The following is a 21,787-nucleotide window of genomic DNA, read 5'->3' on the forward strand; positions in this document are numbered from 1 at the left end:
ATGGTTTTCCCAAGGAACCAGAACCATGGTAGTGTTGGTGACAGAGGACCATGCATCTTGGGTGCCGTCATTGTCAACACAGGCAAGCTGACAGTGAGGATGACGGTGTTGTCAGCTTCTTGTTTTGTGAAGTCAACTGAGCTGACAGCCTCGTTAAAAGTCGTACTGCTTTATACAATGCTATGGCTAGCAGGCTGTTGGTAACGTAGCATGTACCATCAAACAAATTCAAAATTGAGTAATTGTGAAACTACTGCAGTTGGTTGTTCTGTTCACAGATTCACTGTATTTCTAAGAGTGGCGTAATTCAGACTCCAAAGCATACACTTTAGACTGCCGCATGCTTCGCAACTGGCTACAGTGCAGGTTCTGTCTTCTTTTTCTATTTTTGTTGCACTCTCATTTTCCACACAGTTTAGTTGCTGCTCAATTTACTGAGCAATGTTCATGCTGCAAAATAAATTGCAATGCTTGCTGCTACGAATGGCTTGAAATTGTTGAAATGTCAAACACAAAAGCAGTAAGAGACTTGCTGATTCGTGGCAAAGAAGTTTTATCAGTTCAAATCAAGACGCTGCTGTAGAGGCCACAAAAATGCTACAGAAACAAGGCAACAAAAGGCACTTGCTCATTTGCTAACAGTCGCTGAGGACTGATCTGCTTGACTGAAATTTAGGAGACACTATAAAGAGAAACACTAAATTAATTTAAGCTGACAAGATATTCTTTTAATACTATATTTTTGTTAATTTCACAGCAATAGGTTGATTACAAACCCTTTATGAGTGAAATTTTTTTTGCAACCACCGTGCCCCCATGGTCAATATTTTTATTGTAGTTTCCAATAGCAGGAAATGATTAGAGGCTCATGAATACAGAAAAAATTTATTGCAAACAATGTGTTGTTTTCAAAAAGCTTTACACACAGATATATAAGACACTCAAAAAATGTATAGCAAAATTTGTGGCTATCGATTTATCCCCAAACACATTTCACGGAAAGAACATATGAGTCGCGACACGAAATGCTTGAGCAATCACCGCAAGAATTGGTAGCCATTCATTTTTTATCCCAAGAAACATGTTTCATGAGAAGAAGAAATGTGTCGACAATGAGTCGGAACGAGAAATGCTGGGGCAGTCACCGTGAGAAAAGGCACGGCATGTGGCCATACCAACAGCACAGCTGCGCACACCTCAGTGTGTAGGAATATGTGAACTGGCAAAGAAAAAGAAAACTTATTAGTGACTCTGAACTTCAGCCATGCAGGGCTATATTTAAGTTGCCGGAAACATGACCGCAGCAGCTGTATAAAATGATGGCATCTCCTCCACATACGCCTTGTAGGTAGCGGACAACATGCATGGGAACATGTGGGCACGCACTCGGAGGTAAACAGGTCTGGTTTGGCGCCCTGTTGAGCTGAAACACTTTTTCAAATTACTTTGGGCGACTCTATAGAACTGGCAGCAGCTTTAAACAACTAGTGGTGTCCAATATATGCGAAATATCAAATATAGGATTGGTTCCATACAAATGCGTTAAAAGCCATGCAGGACAGATCGGTGGCACTGTACTTGTACTGCAAAAACCCTCAACGAGTTACGAAAACTGATGATGAGAGCTTGTGTTTTTAAAATTGTTTTGTGCCGAAACCGCAGCATCGATGCATTAGTGTGACATCACGAATTTCAAAGTATTTGCTCATATTTTAGCTGTAGTGCTGTAAACATTCTCAAAACTTCTCAGGTTTGGTCTTTGGTTTCTTTAGTATACAGTGTAATCCATGTTTGCTTATTAACATATCAAGGAGACCGGATCAGACATGAACATTGAAAAAAATTATGGCTAGCAGAGGTGTTGGAACCTGAAAGATGTGTTGCCACTTGCCTTTCGTTTTTGAGTATTTTCTGGCTTCTCTGTTCTCAAAGCAAGAGTGCCTTTCGTATTTTAGAAAGGCATTGCACGAATACACGTCAACTTATTTTTCCGTTTAGCACCTCTTTGAAACGATAACCTTCATTGCCTACTTCTCCCACTTTGGATAGGCTGCGTTTTCAGCCACTGAAAAGGTAAAGGTAAAGGAAGGTGCAATGAACACACCCCAAATGCGGAGGTGTGCTCCAATTGGTTGGTGCAAGCATGGATGTAACCAGCGTTGTCAAAGAAGATCACAAGCCTTTGGTTTTTCTACTGGCATGGGCCGTCGTTTTGTAAATTGACGTTGGCACAGAGCAAGGCTACCGACCATAATGTCGAATGCTGAACATGTCAAACCTTAGCACTGGTTTCTACTGGCATTGGATGATGTTTTGTCACACCACATTGATACAAAGTAAGGAGACTAGCTGGAATGTCGAGGGTGGGGCACGATGTGTCCAGATCTTCGTGTTTTACCCTGGCATTCTTGCTTGTCACTGTGCCCAGTGTCTATGCTAAATGACGCAGTGCCAGCCACACCAGCCACCCATGTCAGGCCTGGGGTTCCCCAGGGTAGTGTACTTGGGCCTCTCCTTTTTATAATCTATATGATATACGTAACCGTGATTCTTCAAAAATTTGATTGTTTGCTGACAACTGCATAAAATACTTTATACTCGATTAACAAGAGGTTAATAAAGCATGCACCTTCCTACAAATGTCTCGGGGTTCATTTAAACTTTGAATTTAACACGAAAAACACACATTGGGCACACTCTAGCTCCAGCACACACCCTTGAAACGCGTTTTTTCACACTTGCGCAAAGACCCGCTGTGGTAGCTATGGCATTGCACTACTAAGCCCAAGGGTGCGGGATTGAATCCTGGCCACGGTGGCCACATTTCAAGAGGGGTGAAATGCAAAAACGCTTGTGTGCCGTGCTTTGAGTGCACGTTAAAGAACCCCAGGTGGTCAAAATTCATCCGGAGTCCCTCGCTACGCCTTGCCTCATAAACAAATTGTTGTTCTGGCACATAAAGCCGCAGAATTGTATTTAATTTAACCCTTGCACAGACTAGCATATGTCAGCTGTTTGGCACATTGACCATGCTTGCAAAAACACGCTGTTCGCTTTATCTATTCTGATTATTCACGAAACTCGAGCATAACGGCACTAAATAGACACGCCGAACTCTAGAATTTTGCATGTCTCTACCAAATCGCTTGGCTCTCACATTTTCATGAGCTTTACTATTACAGTCTGCTTCATGAAGATTTATTTCAAGCACCGTCTGTAACCTTCCCTCTACACAATCTTTCCTGCAAGATGAACTGCTTCTCAAGTCACACACGCCGTTTTGCCCAGTCCTCCGTACCTAGAACAATAATTGATTGGAGTAGTTTCTCGCCCGACATAGTCACTGTTACTGACCCCCATAAATTTCACGAGTTTGTGAGCAATATTTGTTGCAGTACATGATGCATTTCTTGCATTTATTGCATTTTTATTTTTTCTGCAAATTGCACAGCTCTATTAAGCATGACTTTTGTATATATTGTATTTCCGTGTCTGCCGCTTCTAATACACTTTAACCAGAAATTTGCTGTTGCTTAACTTATAATATCTTGTGCAATTGTGCGGTCTGATGGATTGCTTTGCCTGCGAGCATTTTTGTACTTATGTATTACCTGATTTTATTGCTCGCCCCCCCCCCCTTTATGTAATGCCCTCAGAAAATAGCTTTTAGGGGTGCTTTTAAATAATAAATACTAAATGCTGGAGTCAAGATCTGACATGTCCAGCCGTGTGACATTTTGGGTTGTTCCCTTGGTGTGCGTTGATTGCGAGCTGTATAGGTTACACTGGGAAGCTATCACTTCATGTTGAGAATTATCCCCAGTTCTTTCCGTCCAATTTTTAAAATTATGTTTCCAGAACCATGAACAGTGCCTGCAGAGTTCATTGCAACATGTTATCTCAAGAGGTTTTTTTCTAGTGTGCTTTTTCTGTACATAGTATGAATTATCCAGAATGAAAGCTTCAATCTTATTTTTTTCTTTCAGTAAAAGATAGTGATTTCCTAAATTGAAGCAATGGTACCATGAGCTTCAATTGTATGGTTAGAAATGTGCTAAAATTTATTCATACTTGTCTAGATGATCAACTGTCATTTCTTAAAGTGCTCACCCGAGGCTCTCATTATTCGACTGGAATTGACAGAACGTGACTTGTTTTGTAATAGGTGTGCCCTGTTTATGGGGAGAGATAAAGTTGTGGCCCTATCAAACTATGTTTTCTAAAGAAGGAAATTTTGGCAAGTTAGATTTGATGCAAATTTTTACTCTAAACAAATGTAACATGGCGCGCTGAAATAAACACACTCATGCAGCTGTGCTCATACAAAGAAGGCTAACTACCACTGGACACACAGACACGCACAAGCATTGTTTCACAATGTCAGATACAAGGAATGCGCTGGTTGCACTTTGAGCTGTAGCATAAACATAAACAGCTGTGTGCAAGTACTCTATGGGAACTTGCACTGTTGTAACTGCTTGTTTCAGTCTTTATGACTACTTATGCAACAGAAAGTAGTGTTGATTTTTGTTTGTTGCATTGTAGACAACTGGTGATATTGTGAACAAGTTGGTGTGGCTCCTTCACAGTTGTTTGCTATAACTTATGTGCCTTGTTTAGGCTTTGACATATTTATTCTTGTATATTTTAGACCTTGCATTGTAGCCTGCTTAGCAGTACTCATGTAAGGCAAGTATTGAATTCGTCCAGAATGCTAGAGTACCTTCTGTAAACCTCAGAGTGCTTGTTTCATTCTAAAGACGACTTTTGTTGCTGACAAAATTGTCCTGACTGAAGGGGACGGCACAGTTCGTGTGCTGTTCAAATCACCCTCAATCACACTGGTTTCCATGTTGCACTAGCCAATTAATGGCTTCGTCAGAGTAATAGAAACTAATCTTCAAGGCCATGCTTTTGCATATTGCAGGCACTATAAGCAACATCATAACCATCGTGTTCTGGACACCACCAGTAGGATGTGTGATATAGCTGTGCCAGTAGTTTTGGAGGTCATGCTGTATTCCCACAATTAGCTCTGATAGAGTGGTGCTAAGTGGCAGCATCAGTGAATTCTTCTGCTTGGAAATGTAATAAAATTGGCCAAACTGCATGTTGTCTTTGCAACGTAATCAACTTTCTTCTTATCATCAGACATTGCCTGCAATTTTCAAACTATAAACCAGAGATGCTAAGTCGCGTAATGGGTTACAATATTTTCACCATTGTGCTGCCAATCCTCTTCAATGTTTACATAATTCTCTGTGCGAAATGTCTGTTTTTCATCAGTATGGCACTCCGGACACTTTGGAATAATCAGTTGCTCTGACTTGAATCCTAAGTCTAGTATTCCTCATAATGTGACTGTGCTTTAGAAAAGAAAACTATTCAAAAGTTCTGATATTGCATTTTTCTTGTTCCATGGTTTCAGGTGTTCACTCGTGGAAGAAGGCGCGGTGCTGATTCGTGTCGTCTCAACATGAGGGAGATTGTGGGCGTTATTGTGTGTGTCTGCACAGCTATCTAAGTGCTCGCAATTTTTGTCTTACTTGGGGGGCTGATTTGTCGTCCCTTTCCTTTGGGCTTTCAGGCACATGTCTGCTACTTGCTTTCTTTCATTGTCCTTAAGTAGGAGTGGTTTTAACTTGGATGTCGCAGCCTGCATCCATACGTGGTACTATGCTCCGTCTCGTACATAGTGGGCAGTTACTTTTGTGCTTGAATACGTAAAATGACGTTTTGATAAGAAAGTAACTGTAACGCCAATTCATTTCTCCACTAAGTTTGAGAATTAATATCTCGAAACTGGTGTCATCTTGAGAATTCGTTCCAAGTGAGAATTCCAAGCCTTGCAAACTCCACGACTATAATTTGTAAATTGCAATATGGGCCGTATAGCAATTAGTTATAAACTTAATTAGTGCATTTTTGTTAATTAGTCGATTATGCATTTCAATTTTTGTCCAAGTATTGTCTGCCACTTCGAGTAGTTCACCTCAAGAACTGGAATTCTGTTATCGGCCACAGGAAACCTTTAAGAATTTTGAAAGTGTTTGCTGAGATGCCCTGTATATTCTATATAAGTAATATATTATATTATATAAGTAATATTATATAGTTTATACTATACTATATATTTTATACGTATACTTTTATGAAAAATGCAGTACGATGGTCATGTCTTTGTTTTTCATGTTATTTCACTGCAGTGTGCTTGCACTGTAGAACTCATTAGTATAACTGTGCCAAGAACAGTATGAAGCATTGCTTAAAATTGAACTTCACCTAATTAAGTGCAAACAGGTATGCTACTTCAGCAGCAGTGTTGAAGGTAAACTGCAACAAAATTTCAGTTTTGCTGAATTGGTTATAAATTAGCAGATCATACTATTGAAGCAATCTTGCCATAGCTGCAGGGCTGGTAATTGTGTAATTTTCTAATAAACAACCTTTAAATATGGCACCCAAGCGGGCGAGATGTGTGCCTTGTAGTTGGAGAATATGACCCATATTCCGTACACCATTGCAGAGACATTTTCAGCAGATATTTCGTGCCAGCTATTCTCGAAGATCATACCCAGGGGTTACACTGGGTTCTGGGTTGTGCTTAATTTCTGGCAAACAATAATGCTGGCGTCTTTCTCTTTTCTTTTTTTTTCCTTTTTTTTCAGCTTTGCTATCCAGAACATCTGCTTAGCTAGCGTGTTGTGGCGCATCCACTCGTACTTCAAACATAAAATTTTTCTCTATATCTATTATATCGGAAGCCAGACTCTTCCAAAGCTCAGAAATGTCGTTGCACTTGGCCTTTGACACCTTCACTACAGCATGTATCGATGGCAGGTTGCAGCAGCTGCTTGTGTGGCTGGAAATGGGCAAGTCTCTTCCCTAGTGCTGGAGTGATATCTTTGCAATGGCTCTGTCCGGGTGAAAATATTGCTGCTGGCTGCAAGGAACAGTGGTTACATTTCTCAGTTGCCCGAGAACAGTGACATGGTGAATAACTTGTCAGTGGATCAAGATGCATAGTTATTGGGACCTCAGTAGGTCCTGCCACAATGAGTGTGTTAAAGCCTTGGCATATGGTAAATTATATTTTTCTGGATGGTACTCCATGGATTTTACATGTTTAAGAGGAAGATGGGCACCAGCTGCGATTTCCTGATACAAATACATGTGAGAAATGGTCTCATTGGACAGCCATTAGATATATATGTTGAATTTATGTGAGAGAAGGTAAATTCTAGCAATGTAGGAAGCAGAGATCTGATTTTAAACCTCGTACTTTCTTACAAAAAAGTGTCAGAAATTAACATGTTTAAAAAAGTTGAAGCGCAAAGTTTACAATTCCATAACTCTGCTATGAAGACTAATACAGTTCCGAAACTGCATAAACTGCATTTGTTAAGAGAATCTGAAGTGGACATATTTCACATACGAGTCTACAGCCTACAGGAAATGGTTACAATGCTTATGAGGGTTCTTCAAAAGTCATGGGATATATATATATATATATATATATATATATATATATATATATATATATATATATATATATATATATATATATTGATATATAGGAGATAGATGTCTAATACATCAATTTTCTCTGCTTGAGATGTCTTATAGGCGGTGCTTTACAGAATTATAGTATTATTTATTACCAAGTTTTAGTAAGAAATTTTGTAGCTTAGATTTCTTTCAATTTTGCAGTCTTCTGCAGTTCTTGTTAAAAAATTGATGGCCTAATAAATAAAATCTGCTTCCTGCAGTGACTGAATATTAACATTTTTCTCTAAATGCTGCATATCTCATCAAATTTGTTGCAGTGTATGCACAGCAAAGTAATCTCTCCGTTCCCTTGTATTTAGAGAAGAGATCCCAAGGCAAAGCTTTGTCGTAAAAGCTTTAATTTACATTATGGGGGCTATATAAAGGTTTGGTCTTAACACAATTAAATTTTTCAAGGTAATAGGCACACTTAAAAGAAACAATACCTTGCTATGCCTGGAACTTTTCACCATGCCAAATCGCATAGTGCAATGGGCTGATAAGTTAAACAGTCTAATACAGAGTCCAGTGTCATTAGGCCGTGTCCATAGACTAGATCGTAGGGTTACCATAAAAAAAAGTTTATGTGTACAGTAGTTTTTAGTGGACTTATTACTTTATATTGCTTCTTTCAACTTTGCCTTTTCTCTCGTTTTTCTTTTCCTGTTAAGTTTTCTGTACTTGTAACTTGGCAGAGCTAAAGAAAAAAAATTCACGACTGGTGGCAACTTTTGAGGCATGCTATATTGCCCAGCTTTTGTGATGGGGGTTGGCATTTGCAGCTTATAAACTTTTTTTTCCCCGGAACTTCAAGGATTGGGCCTGGAGCCAGCTGCACGGGACCAGCCAGTGCTTCGTGGAATTGATCTTCATTCGCTGCCAGTCTACCTCCCGTCGACTGATCTGGAGGAACAGGACACCCTGTCTTCTGTGCCTGTCATCAACGCTGCGAGTGCGAGGCTTTCGGAAACAGGTAGGCAAGTGTATTATCAACACAACTGTAACATCTATTTATCTGTTCATTTATTCATTTATTTTGTTGTATACTGTTGAAAATGTTACACTCTGAAACGGCAGTATTGTAGAGGGAGTACATTGCAAACATTAGAAATACAATGATGTAAGAAGGGGAAATAAAACATTAAAATAAAATGAGACAAGTTACTACGGCGTAAACATATGCTAGGTGTACATGACATTCATGGCCACAAAGACGGAAGTGAAGGACATATGGTTGCTGATAACCATTTTCCTCTAGTGACTATGTAATAGAATTGTTAAGACCAACCCGAAGGCACCGTGAAAATCTGTTTGTCTTATGAGATCGTCATCTTGGCAGAAGTTGTCCACAACACTGAAAATCTGCTATTCTTGGCACGCCAAACACCCACAGCACAATATAATAAATGAAGCAGCAATAAAACTAAAAGGCAGATCAAAAGAAAATGGCATTTATTGTGTTTGCCTTCTAAACAGGGTGTGAACTGGGCACTGTCAAAAAACCTGAATGACTGAAAATTATTGAGCATTACTCAAACTGGTGCCCCTACACAACAACTACAGCTCTCCTTCAGCAAAATCATTTGGAACAGCTTTTGCGTACATTGTTTGCTGTGCCTCGAGGCTCAGATAAGTGTTGTTATTTCTTATGTATTCGTAAGAAAATGAATATTCGTTCATATCGAATAGCGTATTCTGAAATCGTTTATGAATTAAAGAGGGACTATTAGATTCATATTCAAAATTACGAATATATTGACATGTCCTTAAGCATCTTAAGGACGTTACGGATAATCTTCCTTTCCTTTTTTTTAAAAATTCAAGTCAGTTTTATTAAAGTGTTCATCAGAACTACATATATTTACACTCAGGTTTTTGGATATATAGCTATAGGCTAGTACCTGATCCATCGGTTGTCATGCATTCTGAAATTAAACAACGTAGCCAGTGTAGCATTTCAAGAGTATTTCCCTTCCTTAAGTATGCCCAATTTTAGGAGCAGGCAACTGGCGAATAAACACTTTTATGCTACCAACTGACCAAGGCTGCCAAATGAGGCTCGGAAATTAGCATGAATAGGGGGATCCGAGGGCTTAATAGCTACGGAAAATGAATAGTGAAATGTACCTCGAAAGGCAAAAAAAAAAAAAGACTGATCAACCTTTTAACTCCCACACGTAGCAGGTCCACCTGCATTGACACAGAGGCCTCGGCTGTCCCTGGGAACCGGTGCGGGGTCGCCACCGGGGGCCTTGCGGCACCAGTGTCGCTTCTGCCCATACGCAACGCGGCACCGGGGCAGCCTGGTGCTGCACGAGCGGGTGCACACGGGCGAGCGGCCATTTCGGTGCCACCTGTGCAGCCGTGGCTTCGCACACCGTTCGCACGTGGTGCGCCACTTGCGCACGCACACCGGCGAGCGACCCTTCCGGTGCCCGCTCTGCCCGGCCGCCTTTTCGCAGCGCAGCAACGTAAAGGTGCACCTGCGCTCGCACGGCCTGGACGTTGGCAGCAATCGTCAGACGCAGCCAGCCGACACCAACGGCGCCGCGCACCAGGCACCCACACTACACCTCTGACTGCAGGAAGCACTGACACCGCAGTCTCCAATTGAGCATCCAGGTCCATTTTTGTTGGTCATCTGCAATTGGCAGAGCACGTGTTGCTGACTGCAGAATACTGCTAATGGAAAAGCACAAAGAGTCCTGCTAAACTTAATGGAGAGGAAACGATGCTGCGATTGTTCAGCTACCGTGGGAATGATGGACAGTAAATTCAAACTTCACTATAAAGTCCATGGATATAACGAAGTATCATATATGCCAAATAAACATGGATATAACAAATTTTTGCGTGTAACAAAATAAATAATGTTTCATGTTGATATCAACACCTAACGTGTATGCTCACAGCAAATATTAGATATATAACGAAGGTATTTTTGTGTCCAATGCCACTTCTATATAATGGTGTTCAACCTTACATGCAGGGGTTTTCAAACCTTGTGGTCTTGGGGAAAACCACCAGCTTTCCCAGAATGACATGGAACCCCTCCCTTCTCCCTCTTTCCACCGATGTGTCTATACACAGTCGCTGTATATATATATATATATATATATATATATATATATATATATATATATATATATATATATATATATATATATATATATATATATATATATATATAATGTTACGCATGAAGAAAACGAAGACCAGTGAACGTGCTTGCGGTCCCGGGTGGAGGAAGGAAGAAGAGGACGATGCTCAGTTGATAAACCAGCTGACCGCTCTTGCGCTCACCTCCGCGACTTAAAGTAAACGGTCCCCTTCATCTGTAAGGGTTACAAACGGTCTCCTTCGCACGCAACAAAGTGGTATGCATAGCAAACGCGGTAACGTACTTAGAACAATATTACTGTTCTGTGAAATGTGACCATTGTCGGCACATACAGAGAGCTAGGGGACCGTTTACGCAACAATATATATATATATATATATATAGAGAGAGAGAGAGATAGAGAGAGAGAGAGAGAGGGGAAAGGCAGGGATGTTAACCGTCAAGAGTCCGGTTGGCTACCCTACGCTCTGGGAAGGGAGAAGGGGAAGAAAGAGGAAGAAGGGAGAGAGAGGTGTATAGAGACATGAACGGACAATACTACAGAGTCAAATGCACTTGTGCAAGCCAGACATTCACAGAAAGCACAAAAGTGCCTTCACTGCCTTCTAAGCCGATGATTGGTGGGGATGGTGTTTTAGTATTGTCTGTTCACTCAGAGAATGCTCATCTACTTCTCCCCGAATGCAGACATGACATGCAGGACTGTCAGCCATTCCAGTTAGTGCAGAATAAGGTTTCATCAAAGCAGCTCTCAACCACTACTGAAACAAAAAAGATGCTTCATATCGGTGAAGTCCAGTCGGAGGTCCAAGTTGCATCGAAGGCTTTTTTTAGTTTGTGCAGTCTGGTGCGCTTGTATGTGTGGTATTCCACTGAGCTAACAAGAGCGTGCGTGCTAGAATGCGAAGCTGTCTCGCAGTGTCGATCCTTGAGAGAGGAATGGGGACACAGCGGTCTTCTTGGTTCAACGTCCAAGCTTTCTTATCTGCGTCATTTCCAATGATACTGCAGATACTCAGTATAAAGACTGAATTAAGCATGCAGAAAATGAAAGGGGGAGGGCTCTTGCCGCATGCTCAATACTGTGAGAGCTGAAGGGCCAGCATTTCACAGGGGAAGGGTAGAGGAGAGGCAGGTTTAGGGTGTCATATCCCCTCTGGATCTGCCACGCCGAAGCAGCGCTCCTTCTGCATCTGCATGTGGCCTCTATTCCTTACGGTTTGGCATGTTATTCTCAATCTTGAAGGGCATTGTTCTTGATGAGAAACGCACGATAACAATTAGATAAGTGATCTTTTCTTCTGCTCTACTTCACGCACTGTTATTCAGGATGCTGTTTGTATGACTACTGCCAGTGGTGTAGCCAGTAAAATTTTTTTTTTTTTTGGGGGGGGGGAGGGGTCCCTCACTTGATGAGAGGAAGGGGCTGTGATTACATCTGTTCACAGGCAGGCACTGGTATACAAACAATGCTAGTATATAAACGATGCTGCCATGCCCACATTTCTTTTTTTGAGACTCACAAAAACTGACTACTCATTGTTGGCATTAGGACGAAGCATTACTGAAAGTTTCTGATTCATTTGGTTTTCCTGATGGCTGCAAAACGATAAGAATTTTCTTGCGTGGGCTCTCATACACAGTTCAATTGCGCTGTAGACGTGCTCATTGGTTGCTCTTCTGTGAGCCGAGCAGTGGTTCCTTCAAAGTGGACTACTGCTCATGAACCGAAATGGAATACCGTAGAATCCCGACAGATAGCCCATCTAAAATCGAGAGAAAATCGAGTGAAAATATGAGCTAGTTGGTAAGCATTCATTATGCAAAAAAGAAGTGAGGCGTGCAGACAGGACACAAGAGTAGAGGAGTGGAAACACGAAGGCCGACTGCCAACTGAAGGGAGCACTGAGGCGAAAAAAGAAAGAAGACACAAAACTAATCTGCGCATGCTCAGGAATGGTAATACTACGTGTCAGTCGGGTACACGTGCCGGTCTACGTGAGAGATAACTGTTAAGGCACTTAATCTCTTCCTTATGTGAAGTAATCGAAGGCTGACTCACGCACGCACCTCCAACATTATAGATATGCCATTCCTCTATCATAAGACGTGTATCTTCATTCTTATGCCTGTACGATATCGCGCATTCATCTAACTCTGGTGTGCAGTTACAATCTCGGCAATGTAGCGAAAGATTAGAAGGCGATCCACTGGTTAACGACCTTTTATGTTCCATTAGCGTCTGATTGATACACCGTCCCATTTACCCTACGTAGAACTGGTCACAGCAAAGCGGACTTTTATAAACCACACCCATACGACAGTCAGTAAAACTGTTGTTCTTATTGTGCTTCACTGGACAAATATCTGTTCATTTCTTGCCTTTTACCCACTCCTTTTTTCTCTGTACGGCAGCGTATATCTTACCTAGCTTATTGGGAGCAGTGAAAGCAACATTAACATCATATCTACTTGCAACTTTTTTAAGCCTGTGCGACACAGAATGAATATACGGAATAGCCACTACTCTTTTTTTGCTATTGCTGCTTTCTCTAATCACGTCCGTCCCTCTCGAAACCGACTTCTTTAGGCGCTCAGCCACAGTGGCCACTGCTACACAAGGATAACTTGCTTCTAATAGGCGCCGGACCTGCGCATTAAAACTGGCGCTCATTTTGTGCATGCAGGATCTGGTGAGGGAAGACTTAAGGCACGACATGGCAATTCTGTTTTTTACTACTTTGGAATGCTTGGATTCAAAGTTTAGCAAGGGCTCCGAAGATCTTGGGGAGTACTGCCAACAAACATGATTTTGTTCGAAGATGAAGGAAATGTCAAGAAACTGAATTACGCGTCGCTGTGGAAATTCCTTGGTAAACTTTAATCCTCCCCCATAAAGTTTAAATTGCTCACTTACTGAGGTAGCTGCGGAATCGAATTCTTCCCTATTGCAGAAAATCAGGTAATCGTCAACGTAACGAAATATCTTGATAACGCTATCACCTAAGGCTTTCTCTAAGCAGTTGTCAACCTTACTCAGGTAAATATTGCTAAGAATAGGGGCAACCTTTGAGCCAATAAAAATGCCTGATTTCTGCAGAAAAACGCCATCTCTCCACCCAATCAGCGTCGACTTCAAGTGCATTGAAAGAATTTCTAGAAAAGCTCCCGTGGAAACGCCGCATCTGTCAATAAAAGCCGACTCTTGTACTTGTTCTTTAATGCACTAATTTATGGAATTTAGCAACCCGTCATGCGGCAAAGAATAATACAGGTCTTCGATATCCATACTAAACGCTGTACAATCACCAGGATTTTCCTCTCTTAAATACTAAACTAGTGCCTGAGAATTACGTAAGCAAAAGGGGTCTAAAAAAACTAGTGAAGCTAAGCAGTTCTGTAGGTAATTAGCGACACAGACCTGCCACCTCCCTTTCTCTGACACTATAGCACGAAAAAGAATTTCTTGTTTATGGGTCTTGGCTAAGAACAACAGTTCTAAGGTGAGGGATTTAGCTTTTTTGACATTACAGACAAGCCTATCAAGATTATGCCTTGACAAGAGGTCAATCGCACATTGCTTTAACTACCGAAGGCTTGAGTTTTACTGGCTGTAAATACTTTTCTATGGCTGAAATCGCTATGGCTGAATGCCACATTCGACAGCCACCTCCTTCTTTTTCTCGCCTCTCGAAACAGCATCCAAGATGGCCATTTTGTCTTCAAAGTCAATATTTTACTGTTTTTCGTCGAGGCACTCCTCCTTGAATTGATACACCAAAGTGACTCGATGCGGGGACACAGGAACCAACTCGCACGTGCCCACGGCATCCAAAACGAAGAGCGAACAACATGATAGTGAAGAGAATAGACAAAGAGACACCATGACTCACGAGACACGGAAAGCTATGGTTCCTTTTCTTCTAATAGACACGTCTTACCGTGTCTTACCTGGTGTCAGCTTAACGAAGTGAAGTGCTGAGACTTCTGCAGCAACCAAAAAGTGGCGTTTTCTGCGCGCCGCTGGGAACCCCAGGCGGCAGCAACGTTGCTCAGAATGAGCGGCAGGATGAAGCTTGAAGGGATAAGGAAAGAAGGGCACGGCCGCGGCAGCAAGAATCACTTTGCCGGCCTTCCTGGCTCGAAGGACGCCGGGGGTGCCTGAATGCATGCACAGGCAGATGCAGACCAGCGACGTCTGCGTTGTCCTTCCCTGCTCTCTGTGCCAGCAGCACTCTCCGCAATTCGTCGTTGGCGAGGCAACCACAGGAAATGCATGTGTCTTCTGCTTGTGCTAAAATAGCAAAATTTTTGGGCAATATCACTAGGTGGTTGATGAGGGGAATTTGTTATTTCAAGAGTGTCTCCTGCTGCCACTTTGTTACATAGAGGTTACAAATACTTGTGCTTTCATGGAGTCTGTCCTGTCTTCTTCCTTGTGACTGCATACAAAGCGCATCCAATCTTTCCATATACAATGAACCAACTTGCCCAACAACGCATTCTGCTGTACTGTATCGTGAACCGACCTTGCCCCTAGACATGGCACTTCCTCCTGCTGCAATCTCAACAAGCGAGCATGCGCGCGACGCTCGGTCTCGCCAACCATGCACGCCAGCTTGCCCGTACTCAACTGACGGCCTCGCAAACCACTCAGCAGTGTCATTACAATGCCCACCACCATGACGTACAGTTTTCGCCTGGTGCGCTCGTGCTCCTGTGGTCGCCCTGTTGTCACGTCGGACTTTCAGAGAAGCTCCTTTTGTAATACACAGGGCCCTACCGCGTGCTGCACCAGGTACTGTACGCCTGTGACGTACGAAATTGCTCCTGTGTGTTCCACCTCGTCCTCTCCTCTGGCATCTAATGATGTCGTGCACGTCAGTAGGCACAAGGCCTACTACATTGCTTCCGAGTCCGGCCTTTAGTCACTCCTGGACGGCGCTTTTGCCGCCGGGGGTAGTGCTACGGAACAGTATTTGTGATCACGAAGAGGTGAGCAGTGTGAAGACGACGACGACGATTAGAGGCTAGCGCGGGCTTTTGCCTCTTGGCCAAATGGGCCGTATTTTCTTGTAAATATACTTGTATATAGCTTTTCGTCTGCGTCTTCCTACGTAACAATACTAACCCAACATGATCAATGCATTCAATACGTTTATTGTTTGTGTTGATAATGTACTGATTACTTGTCTTGCATAACTCGAAAACATTCCCTTTATGTTATTGATCTTACAATTTTTTGTAAGCCCCTTCACATAATGTTCTAATAGGAACCTGTGATGTATCTGAATGAATAAATAAATAAATAAATAAATAAATAAATAAATAAATAAATAAATATAATAACCCTGTAATCAGGAAAATTTTACAAGACTTTTCATGCAAGAAAAATCTGTCGACGACTACGTATTTACATAAAAGGGCAAATTCATTATAATGAAATTTCGTTATAACGAAGTGAATTGCTGATTTTACCAACTTTATTATATAAACGTTTACCTGTACCACCAGCGAGTCCAAAGCAGGAACTTCACGCGGAGCGCTTTCTTCTCTGTGCATGCCGGCTGCGTCGTCATTAGAGAAAGCATTTTCTTCCCATTGCGAAAACTTTGTAGGCAAGCCACAAGTTGACATTCTAGGCTTCCTTTTTTGGAATGCCTTCTTGGACAAACATGAGGGGGCATTAAAGTAGACCATTAGAACAACAGCAGTTGTCAACACATGTCGATCACGCGGGATCTTGTCAGTCTCACCATTGATAACCTGCGTGAAAAAATGTATGATATACTGTTTGTCAAAATGCAACTTGGAAAGTGTTTATTTCTTGTTGAGAGCCTTGTCAGCATGGGCAACTGCTCGGCACCAGACTGCAAAGCATTTTGGGTCCTTCGGCATGGAGAACAGAGACACACGGCGACGAGGCGTTCTCTATGAGACACATCTAGAGTTGCAGCGAGACGCAAAACAGTGGGTCCGCAATGGTTTCTTTCAATTCATGCCACATTCCATTTAGAACATAGTGAATGCGGTACTGACAGGTCGATGCTTTTGGCTCAAAGAAAAAGCATCATGATGAGCCGTGGCATATGTCTGGCACTAAATAAAAACAGCATGGCAAACAGTGTCACCAGAAGGCCTCTCCAGAGATGGCAGGTACCCACATACCTGCCATCTCTGGCAGCAGCATTTTCAGCTGCTGACTATTGTGCCACCATGGTTGTTGCAGCAACATTGTGAACTGAAGGATCTTGTTTACCCTGTCGGAGTAATGGGCGTTCGTGTCACCTACCCTTCTAGACACCATAACCAAACTGCGAATGTGGTGCGATGTCTTTGTTAAATCTCAAATGCGGTGCAAAATTCCTTTCCTACACTAATGAATTATAGAAGTCAATGGGGAAAGCAGGGTAGGATCGGACCTGTTCTGACCACTCGCGGGACCTTCAGATGCTCTTTATGGAATCCTCAGGTTCTGCAGAATCTAGTTTGAGAGCCCCTGACCACACATACCCTGTCTACTCTTCATGCCTGTACTATTATTGCAGCTCATCTTTCTAAATCTCTGAGGACTCATGTTTTTCTAAATGCCTGAGGGCAATATGTCTCTCAGCACATTTGCATAATCCTTGCCAATTGTTGCATTTGTAGCACAATATTTCGTTGAAGATGATCAATTGTGAGCATAATAAATGGCACAAAGTCACTTGAAGCAAGAAGGATGAAGTTTAGAGGAATCCATGTACTATCCATCATTCCAAAGCTGACTGAATGGTCATGCTTGCAGCACCTATAGACACTAGCGCCACATTTTCCTCTGGCGAGGTTTGTTGGAAACCCTGTAGTACAACGACAGTTGCAGTAAACACGCATCATTACGTCAGCGTGGCATAAGAGCTGCAAGTGAGCCTTCCAACTATGAGGACTGTCTGTTATTTGGCGTGCAAATGTTCAGTGGCATTGGACACCTTGCCGCAACCTACACTTTACTTTAGAGCGCAGCTCTTGGGCACACTTTTCTGCGTGAGCGTCAGCATCCTCGAACGAGCACAGCAAAGAATGAAAGAGAGAATGCAGAGTACAGCAGGAGATGAAAGATGGCAGTAGTAAAGAGAGCACGAGAAGGAAAGCGAAGGAGGACGGTATAGCAAAAGCGTGAGAAGGAAAGGCTAGTGCCGCACAAGACGGGCTCTGCAGTGGCTACTGCTACGAGAGGGCACCAGAGTAGCGCGGCAGCGTCTGTTCACCGATGACGTCATTGATAAGGCATGCAACGAGTGCATCCACCAATATCATATATGAAAACAAAGTACTGCATGAGCAGAGGTCTGTCTGTGGCGGCTGCTGTGAATTGTGCCCATGCGTCACCCACATGCTGCCTCTCGCGATCTCCTGATTAGCGAGGCAATCAGGCCGAACTTCGGTCTGCTTACATGCCATCCGAGACGGATTTTCCACACCAGCCAATATACCGAAAAATGAAAACACGTATAGAGCTGCACTCAAATTTCGCATTAGGGAGTATCATAATCGTCAGTGATTTTTTTTTCTTTCTTTTTTTTCTGTTCGGCTAGGCATATCAGGCAGTAAAAGCAGAAGACTGCAGCCCTCTTGTGTAGTTTAGAGCTACTGTAGCGGGTTTAAATGCCATTAGGTGTCACTGTATTTTTTACTTTGTGCTGTTATCTTGCAACAAATGTGACACTTAAAATAAATGCAGTCGTTTGCATCTAAGAAATTTTTTTTATCACTGCTGGTGCTAGTACTGGTAAACATTGTTAATTAGCTACATTAAAATATTCCAAATTGGCTCATCTTTGCATTCTTAAAAAAGATAGAGGTATGAGAAAATAAGCAAAGTATCTGTTGAATGTGCACATGTCGCCTATATTTGCCTTTTTCATGTTTATTTTTAGCATCATCACTGCGGTGGCACTTATAACTTCAGTTTACGGTACGCAGGGTCATATGGTGTACTAGCATGGTGTATCAGAATCATTGTCATGCCATTTGAGAAAGCTTGATATTGTGTGCAGTTATGAGCATTAAGAGCATAATTTCATGGTTGTGAGGTGTCTCAGCACAGCAATTCATTCACAGTCGCCCTAGATCACGTGCATGTAAGATACAGAGTGCTGTGTAAAAATAATAACAATAAAAGTGACCATAAACTTGCCATTGCTTCTGGAATCCTCTGTCTCATAATAATGCTCTGGTAAGCTAATACAGCAGTTGTTTTGCAGTTTGCTCTTGATTCACACATTTAAAGCCCTGAAATTAGTGCAGTCAAACAAACTTCATTTTTAGTGCTTTTAAGCCGGAAGGTGCAGTTTAAATCTGTGACATTCCACTTTTTGAAGGAGAAGTGAAGAGGCTGCAGTATGCAAAAAAAAAAAGAAAGCGGCCTTCGAGATTCTAAGTTCTCGCACTATTGCAACAATGGAATGCCACAGTTGTGGAAGCCTTGATAAGATTTTCAGAACTTTTTTCACAGCATCTTGAAGTTGTACACCACCTAACAACACTATATTGCTTCCACATTAATTTGCTGCATGCTTTACTGCCCTGAGTTTAGCCATAATTCCAATGTAGAGCCCTTCCTGGATATACATTTTCGCACCTTGCAATGCTAAGCACCATTGATTAACCCTTTCGGTATCACTGACGTGCTGGCACATTTCCGTGTTTCTCTCCCGCCGTGTAACTGACGTCGGATAGGAATGCGAGGACATTGCCAAGAGAGCATTTGCCATTATCTGTGTCATTCTCGCCCTTCTGCACAACCAAAAAAAGACCATTGTGTTTGTTTTATGATATCTGATAAAAAAAAAACTGACGCTGGAAGTGCGTAACCTTTGAAAAAGCCCGACACTGATAAATTAAATAAAATTTTAGGGAGCTGTCACCAGGGGGCATGTGACGTGGACACCACCTCTTTACCCCTTTGGCATATCTCAATAATCAAAGTGTTCATTCAGAAGTACTAGATAAAATCATAAATTTGTGCACCGTACAGGGCATGATTTTCTCCCACGGGAGTAATAAACACTTTTTGTTACTCGAAAGCTAGCTTTCTTTCAAAGGAGTTTGCCCAACTGGGGGCAGCATAGTCATTTTTGGCAGACAGCATGTACAAGCACAGTTTGCTTGTATTAGGGCATGGAAAATGTAGGTGTGGCTCTAGTGATGAAAGCATGTGCAAGAAACGAGCCCCAGCATATGCAGCTAGTAATGCATTTAACTGATGACCACTGCTGCCATTAGTTGGGCAAATGTGCTGTGCAGAGATGCGCACTTGTGAATAGTGAATAGGGTCTGTCATCTTGACTATTGCGTGTACTTGTTTAATGCTGTGTCCCCTGTACTTTTCCATTCAGGTATGCCACAGTCTTTGTCACAGCAAAGTAGTGAGCACACAGGGTTTAATACATTCAAATTCTTTTACTATAAGTCACATATGATATGAAAATAGCTTCTTTATGTCTAATATCCATTATAGGCAACTATTTGTCACATGCCGATATCTTCAAAAAATTTGGGAATTGCATTGTAATAATTTGTTATATCCATGTTCTTTATTATTCAGGTTCAGCTGTAAGGAAATTTTGCACAAACAGACAGTGATGTAATCATTGTGGAACAAAATAAATGCTGAAGCTGTAAACAATTATAAGAGTGTACAAGTGTGGGCGGTTTTCTTGAAGACCAGAGGTTTTACTGCTAAAATATAAATGGGAGGGTAAGCATTGGGACACAGACATCCGATGGGTTTGTGGCATGCAAGTAGAGAGAGAGAAAAAAAAACAGAGCAACATAGAATACGAATCAGTGGCATGTTTACTTAAACACTTAGCCCATAGAATGCGTAATGGAATTAGACCAGCATAAACTAGAATAATAAACAGATGTATGATGGCCATGACAGTGTTTCACAGGTGAAGCTCTGAGTGCCATTTGTAATCGTCGCACCCTCAAGCATACTAGTATTGGCAAGTTTTTGGCTTGGGCTCTGCTTGACGTAAAGGAAGTGAGCATGTGTATTTGTGATGCGCAACTTCATTTTGTGAGATCCTGACTGCACTGCTCGATGTGACAGCTGTTCACATTGATGCCAAAGGCATTGCCTCATCAGCTCTGCTCTGCCCGAGAAATGAATGTATTCATGGATTTCCCTTTCTTTATTCTTGTGAATTCTAGGCATCTGAAAGAAATAACATGCATGTGTATTTCAGCACCCTAAATTCAGCTGCCCGGTGAAGGACATTAGCACCCTATTATCACAGTAGCAGCTATGCTGTGGCATTGCAGTGTTCGTCTTCAAATTTGCTACAGACAGAGGGTGATGCTGAGTGGATGTGTTCGCGCATTGCCGAGAGCGCCTGCTACAGCACCACATGCCTCGTAGCCCAAGATAATGAATAACCTGCATGGTGGTTCCCAAGGCATTATTAAATCTGTTTCGTGAAACTTGAATTAGAAATTACAGCACAGCAGAAAGTTTACGCATTATCTCTGTTTCCAAACGAACTGATATTTAATTAATGAGGTTTTGCAGTATGTCAGCATAATGGTCTTCTGCAAGTGGCACTCAAATTTAATCTCTGCCTTCTCACTGTAATGAAAAGAAAGAACTTGTTAAGTGAAAATCTACGATGTAGTGCACAGTTTTGAAAAAATCTGAACATAGGAGGATCATCACTGCATTTTTCGAGACAGCCAGACACCTGCCTTTTATGTCGTCGCCATCTGCTCAATCCAGCAATAAGGCTTCATACAATGTTTGCCTTGTATAGACTATTTCAAGAAAACATTAGAGTGGGCTGTCGGCATGGATGTCATCTGAGAACAGTAGCCGGTGCTTGGTGGGTCTCAATAATTGAGTAAGGGTTAAAGCAGTTGTACAATCAATGGTCATTTGGCATGTCGCAAGTACAGCGACTTGAAAATTATCATATGCAAAAGCACAAAAATCATGCAGATTCCGTGCACTGTGGAACTCTGTTTAAGCTAGCTATGGTGAACCGACGAGACGAAATGGTGTATCTTTGATATGAGTAACACTGCAGACTTATATGGGTGCTGTTCTTTATTGAGCTAATCATCAAGACAGCTGCAACC

At 42.0% G+C, this 21,787-nt stretch overlaps 1 protein-coding gene across 1 annotated transcript; it reads left to right on the forward strand.

Moving 5' to 3' along the window:
- LOC135913791 (uncharacterized) lies at positions 1–10,628 on the forward strand. Its single transcript, XM_070521047.1, has 3 exons — positions 1–82; positions 8,363–8,521; positions 9,730–10,628. The coding sequence occupies exons 1-3, from the start codon at positions 1–3 to the stop codon at positions 10,125–10,127; spliced, it is 639 nt and encodes a 212-aa protein (XP_070377148.1). The 3' UTR covers positions 10,128–10,628.
- The last annotated feature ends 11,159 nt before the right edge of the window (positions 10,629–21,787 follow it).

Source organism: Dermacentor albipictus, chromosome 6 (genome assembly GCF_038994185.2).
Source record: "Dermacentor albipictus isolate Rhodes 1998 colony chromosome 6, USDA_Dalb.pri_finalv2, whole genome shotgun sequence".
NCBI lineage: Eukaryota > Metazoa > Arthropoda > Arachnida > Ixodida > Ixodidae > Dermacentor > Dermacentor albipictus.

What these genes read in the sequence shown, in the direction of transcription:
- LOC135913791 (XM_070521047.1), top strand. Translation starts at nt 1, where the DNA reads ATGGTTTTCCCAAGGAACCAGAACCATGGTAGTGTTGGTGACAGAGGA. An exon ending in TGCCGTCATTGTCAACACAG is followed by an intron (nt 83 to 8,362) that starts GCAAGCTGACAG and finishes CGGAACTTCAAG; the next exon opens with GATTGGGCCTGGAGCCAGCT. An exon ending in TGCGAGGCTTTCGGAAACAG is followed by an intron (nt 8,522 to 9,729) that starts GTAGGCAAGTGT and finishes TCCCACACGTAG; the next exon opens with CAGGTCCACCTGCATTGACA.